General features: G+C 42.6%; 1 protein-coding gene across 1 annotated transcript; it reads right to left on the bottom strand.

Annotated features, from left to right (window-relative positions):
* On the bottom strand, positions 1-4,043 carry LOC128698224 (serine/threonine-protein kinase SBK1). Its single transcript, XM_053790378.2, has 2 exons — positions 3,581-4,043; positions 1-2,240 (listed from the first exon to the last, which is right to left on the bottom strand). Exons 1-2 carry the CDS (start codon positions 3,630-3,632, stop codon positions 1,141-1,143), a joined length of 1,152 nt encoding a protein of 383 aa, XP_053646353.2. The 5' UTR covers positions 3,633-4,043; the 3' UTR covers positions 1-1,140.
* Between the last annotated feature and the right edge of the window lie 2,579 nt (positions 4,044-6,622).

The raw sequence follows: 6,622 nt of genomic DNA, 5'->3' as shown, positions 1-6,622 counted from the left end.
AATTAATAAAATACTTTATTGTATTTTTTTTTACCTTCTGTAATATACAGTACATTGTAACAGAAATTGTATTATATATTGAGCAAAGGGAAAGGGGAGGGGGTTAGATTCCCCCCTAAAAAGCAGGTGTTTTAAGGGGTCGGGAGCAGGTGTTCCCAAGATTTGAGGAAACAGGTGTTCTTGAAGGTGCAGATGAGATGTTAAGCTGATGAAGGAATCAGGTGTTTTCCTGTATACATGTGACAGGTGTTTTCAGGTGTAGGATACTTGGGTATCCTTAGGTGAGGGCTGTCTAGTGTTGTTGAGGTGACTGCCAGCTAGGAGTAGTGTTCTTGAGGTGACTGCCAGCTAGAAGTAGTGTTCTTGAGGTGACTGCCAGCTAGGAGTAGTGTTCTTGAGGTGACTGCCAGCTAGGAGTAGTGTTCTTGAGGTGACTGCCAGCTAGGAGTAGTGTTCTTGAGGTGACTGCCAGCTAGGAGTAGTGTTCTTGAGGTGACTGCTAGCTAGGAGTAGTGTTCTTCAGGTGACTGCCAGCTAGGAGTAGTGTTCTTCAGGTGACTGCTAGCTAGGAGTAGTATTCTTCAGGTGACTGCCAGCTAGGAGTAGTGTTCTTGAGGTGAATGCTAGCTAAGAGTAGTGTTCTTGAGGCGACTGCCAGTTAGAAGCAGTGTTCTTCAGGTGGCTACCCGCTAGGAGCAGTGTTCTTCAGGTGATCCTGAACAAGGGAACATGTTGCTTCAGCTTCTTGGTAGGTAAGCACAGGTGAACATGTGTCAAGTGATGGCCCTTCCCGACGAGTAGGTGTCGTCAGGTGAGCATCTGCCTTGGATCAGGTGTTCTGAGGTGACTCAGACCACTGAGTCAGCAATCGTTGCTGTTGTGGCCCATCTCAGACCAGCTTCTACCCTGCTCCTGGTCTGGGGTGCCGGAAACACTGAACAGGTCCTCTTGTGACATAAATCCGCGTCGGGGGATTTTTGCCCTGACCATAGTACCAACAACAACAATCAACCAGGGATCCGTTTGTCTTCACCACAGCTTGTTCCACTTAGCTGTGACTGTAGCCGTCCAGCACCGTCAATCATCAAGGGCTGGCTGCCAAAAGGGAAGAATCAATTGGAATCTTAAAGGTAGGTGTCTTCACGGGTAAGCTTCACCTTCTGACACAGCGTCATCTCCGAAGTCAAGAGCGAAGCGAACACGTTTCTTTTGTTTGACCTCTATGCTGGGTTCTGGGTGACGCAAGTAAGATCGGAAGAGCTCGGCTAGTTTCTTTTCTGCGGTCTTGAAGAGCGAGTTAGCAGTGGTCTCGGAAGCATCTGAGGCGTCGTCAAAGGCTATGTCGATAGGATCCATACCTTTCACCAGCCAGGAGTCAGTGATATATTTGTATACCTCCTTCACACTTGTACGCTTCTCAGGTTTGGGCTCCAGGAGGCGACGCAGAAGGCGAAGAAGACGAGGAGTGAAGCACCGGAATCGTGATGGTGGTTTATTGGTCTTACGCTTGAGCCAGGTCACCCAGGACTTGTAGTGATGGTCTGTGATGTCGGCCGAGGACCAAGGATATGAACCAGTCAGGCACACGAAGATGAGGATGCCGAGTTGCCAAGCATCCTGGCTACTGTGGACATGGTAACCCTCGTTGTAGACAACCTCTTTCACCTCTGGAGGAATACATGGTACGCGAGTGTTTACCTTCTTCACGAGGGATCCCTCTCGCTGTGTGTTGCCGAAATCACCCAGTTTTACGCGTGACATTTCGCGGTCAAAGATAAGGATGTTGTCGAGGGTTACATCACAGTGAACCAGATCCTTACTGTGCACAAATTGCAAAGCGAAGGCAACCTGTTCTGCCACTCGCTTTGTCAACATTTCTCCAAGACCTCCTCGCCTCACGAACTGCGACAAGTCACCTTCAGGGGCCAGCTCTTGTGCGAACACGTAGGAACTGTTGGTGCCAAAAGGAACATGGAAGCTCTTGATAACGTTGGGGTGCGGACTAAGGTAATAATTGTAGTGGAACTCACGGAAGAAATCCTCTTTCTTTGTCGTGCCTTTCTGCACGCACTTGAGGACAACTCTATCATCTGCTTTATGGTGTCTGGCGACAAAGATTTTGGTGTACCAACCAGAAGCCAAAAGACGGACATCATAGAACTGACGGTCCACCTCTAGTCGAGGTAAATCCAGCATTTTGATGTCGTGGAAGCTGTCCGTGCTGCTTCTGCGAGACATATCTGTAAACAAGAAAAATAAAACATAACGCTAAGGTCGAAGAACATTTGTAAATAAGTAATATATGTAAATATATGAAAAACCACAACAGTGAAAATAGAAAATAAAACCTAAATGCTTTCATGTGCTTACACACATCTCAGGTTTTATTTCTTATTTTCTCTTGGTATTTTTTCGTATTTGCAATCACGAGTTTTATTGTGATCTCTTCCAAAATATATATAAACAAATTACAATATATAAAAAAAAGATGTTGAGCTGGTTTAGTCATTGAAAATGGATGAAACAAGATAAGCTGATTAATGTGTATAAATCTAAGGTGGATGGAAGAGGGTATGGGAGATATTTGAGAAAAGGATAAGAGGAAGGTGTTAGGGAAGTGCTGAAAGACAGAGGCTTGAGTAGCTACAAAACATGAGTGTGTGTGAGTGTGTTATCTTGGAATGAAGAAGACTTGTTACTGGGATTTGGCTGCTGAGGGCTTGAGTAAGAAGGGATTCTTGGAAACCGTGGGTGCCAGTAGTTGAGTCGGGTTCTGAGAGGGGCACTGATTTAGGAACTGATTTAAAAGCTGCATAATACCCGATGACATGAGGGGGAGAATTAAGTGGGTGTAAGAATGTCGTGAGAGTTAGCAAGGCTGTATAAATCTTTTGGTTGAGGGAATGTTCCAAATGACGAGATTCTGAAGTAGATGATGCCTTCCTTTAGACATAGAAGGTGAGATGAGGAGGGCTGAAAGATCCCTTAAACGCTGAAGCTGAGCGGCACAAGCTGCAGGTTCGAATCCCACTAATATTTTTTAACACTTTGATCTGAACCTTTATACTGTTAGGTACTAAAACAGATGAGAACGAGCTATATAACAATCTGCATAAAGAATTCAAACGAACGAAACTGCTCGAGTGAAAGTATTCAGTAAAATTTTGCAAGAGTATGTTAATTACCAGCTGGCAGAGCACTCAGACGAGAGACAGCTTTTAGTGGAACCCAAGGATAGATAATAAGATTATCCAGAAAGTGTCTCAAGGCTATAAAACTGCCATCTGCAGATGGCAGCCATGATGGTGGAGATGTTATGAAGCTATATGTTCATTGAAGAGTGTGTTCTCTGCTAGCTAAACAAAGGAAGAACAATGAACAGACTGAAGGGAACAAATGGTGTTTACCAACGATAAACCTGTTAGAACTCTGACACTTTTTTTATATAAATATCCTAATTACCGCTTATGTATTTTTCCTGTGAAAAAGAACTCTTTGTGGGTGCAAGCGACATTGTGCATTATAAATTGCAGAATCTGGATTAAATCAGGTAAATATGTGAGAGTAATAAATTACTTACTTGACAGGGCGCCTGAAGACCCAGTTGTTAGACTTGAGTAGAGGAAAGACATGTTGCAATCCACGAGTGACAGGTGTTCACTCTCAGCAGGTCTGTATTATCAGCAAGTCTGGACTTTCAGCAGGTCTGGATTTTTCAGAGGAGGTCTATACTTTCAGCAGAGGTCTGTACTTTCAGCAGAGGTCTGTACTTTCAGCAGAGGTCTATACTTTCAGCAGAGGTCTGTACTTTCAGCAGAGGTCTGTACTTTCAGCAAAGGTCTGTACTTTCAGCAGAGGCGTGTAGTTTCAGCAGAAATTGACAAAGACTGAGACTTCCCCAGGAGGAGACTGACTAGTCTTGAAGACGGCTGAACTAAGTCTGTAGCTTCTGCAGAAGACTGCCAGGGTTTTATCCTTGGCACTCGTGACGTCACCTGTGACTTCTTCTTACCTGTGGCACTGCCTGCTAACTCACCCACCATACTACCACGTAACGTACACACTCGCTGCCAACATTAAGAGGAAATACCAGCTAACAAAACGAGCAGACTTTTCACCAATTGTTCCACTTCCCTCTTACAAACTTTTTATCTTTATGATTAAGACGTCTTTAGATTGGAAAGATTAACGATTACAATATGTAAGAGGAACAAAGATGGAATCTTGAGAGTAGAAGAGAATAATATACTTCATATAATGTTGTGTATAACTCAGTGATAAGATTTATATAGAGGTGCATTCAAGGCCGTTGAAAATAAGTGGAATTAAAGGGGTAGGGGAGAGGTGGCACTTGTCACTGTTTGAGTGCCAACTCGGTGCCAGTGTCTTCCCAGTATTGAGGTGGGTGGCAGTGTGCCTGCTCCATAACCTCCCTCTCCCCATGTGTCTCTCCCTAGGTAGCAGTACTCTACGTGAGGGTGTAGAGTACATATAATGTAGAGTGTCTTCACTGACAGGAAGTTTACACTTGGCTCTGTTGTTTCACACACACACACACACACACACACACACACACACACACACACACACACACACACACACACACACACATTTATACTACTATTTATACTTTTTCCATGTGGATATATATATATATATATATATATATATATATATATATATATATATATATATATATATATATATATATATATATATATATATGTGTGTGTGTGTGTGTATTTATATATATATATATATATATATATATATATATATATACATACATATCCACAAACGAGTGATGTTAATCAATAACACTGCGACTAGCCGAAGATTCGAACCCATGTCGTTTTGACCCGCCTCATGGTGAGTGAAAATCACTCATGACGCTCTAACCCACTGGACCACGAATTCCTACAAGAATCACGCACCCAGCAGAGCTAGGTGTTTTACCGTGATCCGATGACATACGAAAGGATTGCGTGGTCCAGTGGGTTAGAGTGTCATGGATGATTTTCGCTCACCATGAGGCCGCGCAAATCGACATTGGTTCGAATCCTCGGCTAGTCGCAGTGTTGTTACTGATTAATACCACTCGTTCGTGGTTACAATAATATATATATATATATATATATATATATATATATATATATATATATAGAGAGAGAGAGAGAGAGAGAGAGAGAGAGAGAGAGAGAGAGAGAGAGAGAGAGAGAGAGAGAGAGAGAGAGAGAGAGAGAGCCGTACATGGACAAAGTATATGAACGTGTATAAATATATGTATGAATGTGTGTGTGTGTGTGTGTGCGTGCGTGTGTGTGTGTGTGCGTGTGTGTGTGTGTGTGTGTGTGTGTGCGGGTACTGGTGGTGTGTGTGGGACAGAAGTGGGTCAAGGTGCAGCAGTCGGAGGTGGTGAAGGTGACACTACAAGAACAGCAACAACAGCGCTGGTTAACACTGACACCAACACCTGTAATAACACCACTCAAAACAGCAACAATAATAACAACACGACAACAACAATAATAACAACACGACAACAACAATAATAACACGACAACTAACAACAACAACAGACAGCAACAATAATAATAACAACACGACAACAACAATAATAACAACACGACAACAACAATAATAACAACACGACAACAACAATAATAACAACACGACAACAACAATAATAACAACACGACAACAACAATAATAACAACACGACAACAACAATAATAACAACACGACAACAACAATAATAACAACACGACAACAACAATAATAACAACATGACAACAACAATAACAACAACACGACAACAACAATAAAAACAACACGACAACAACAATAATAACAACACGACAACAACAATAATAACAACACGACAACAACAATAATAAGAACATAATAACATAAGAAAGGAGGAACACTGCAGGAGGCCTGTTGGCCCATACTTGGCAAGTCCTTTACAATTCATCCCACTAACAAAATATTATAAGAACATAAGAAAGGAATTCTGCAGGTAAACCTGGAGCTGTTCCACATCACCCCAGACTTTGACGCCCTTGAAAATTATGCCTATTACAGGCCACGTTTTTGAAGCCCAGACATGGTTAACCTGGGCTGTTAGGGATGCCAGAACTTTGTTACCAAAGCAATCGAACACTACCCCTATCACGAGGTTTTCGCGGAGGGCTTCGTCCAATATATCGCACTCATAAGAGGCTTCATTCACCTCCAGGAGGAGGTCCCCTCTCTTTTATTCCAAACTTGTCACTCCGAAGGAGCACAAAAAGATTTTTTGGTAATTCATCATGATATATTAGCAACAACACGACAACAACAATAATAAATACAAAAGCAATCACAGCGAGAGTAACAATAGTAACAACAACAACAACAACCATTACCAGAACCAGCAACAACAACGACCATCAACAACCATTACCAGAACAAGCAACAACAACGACCACCAACAACCATTACCAGAACCAGCAACAACAACGACCACCAACAACCATTACCAGAACCAGCATCAACAACGACCACCAACAACCATTACCAGTACCAGCAACAACAACGACCACCAACAACCATTACTAGTACCAGCAACAGCAACGACCAC

Source organism: Cherax quadricarinatus, chromosome 63 (assembly GCF_038502225.1).
Source record: "Cherax quadricarinatus isolate ZL_2023a chromosome 63, ASM3850222v1, whole genome shotgun sequence".
Taxonomy (NCBI): domain Eukaryota; kingdom Metazoa; phylum Arthropoda; class Malacostraca; order Decapoda; family Parastacidae; genus Cherax; species Cherax quadricarinatus.
This window is presented reverse-complemented; position numbering and strand designations above follow the sequence as displayed.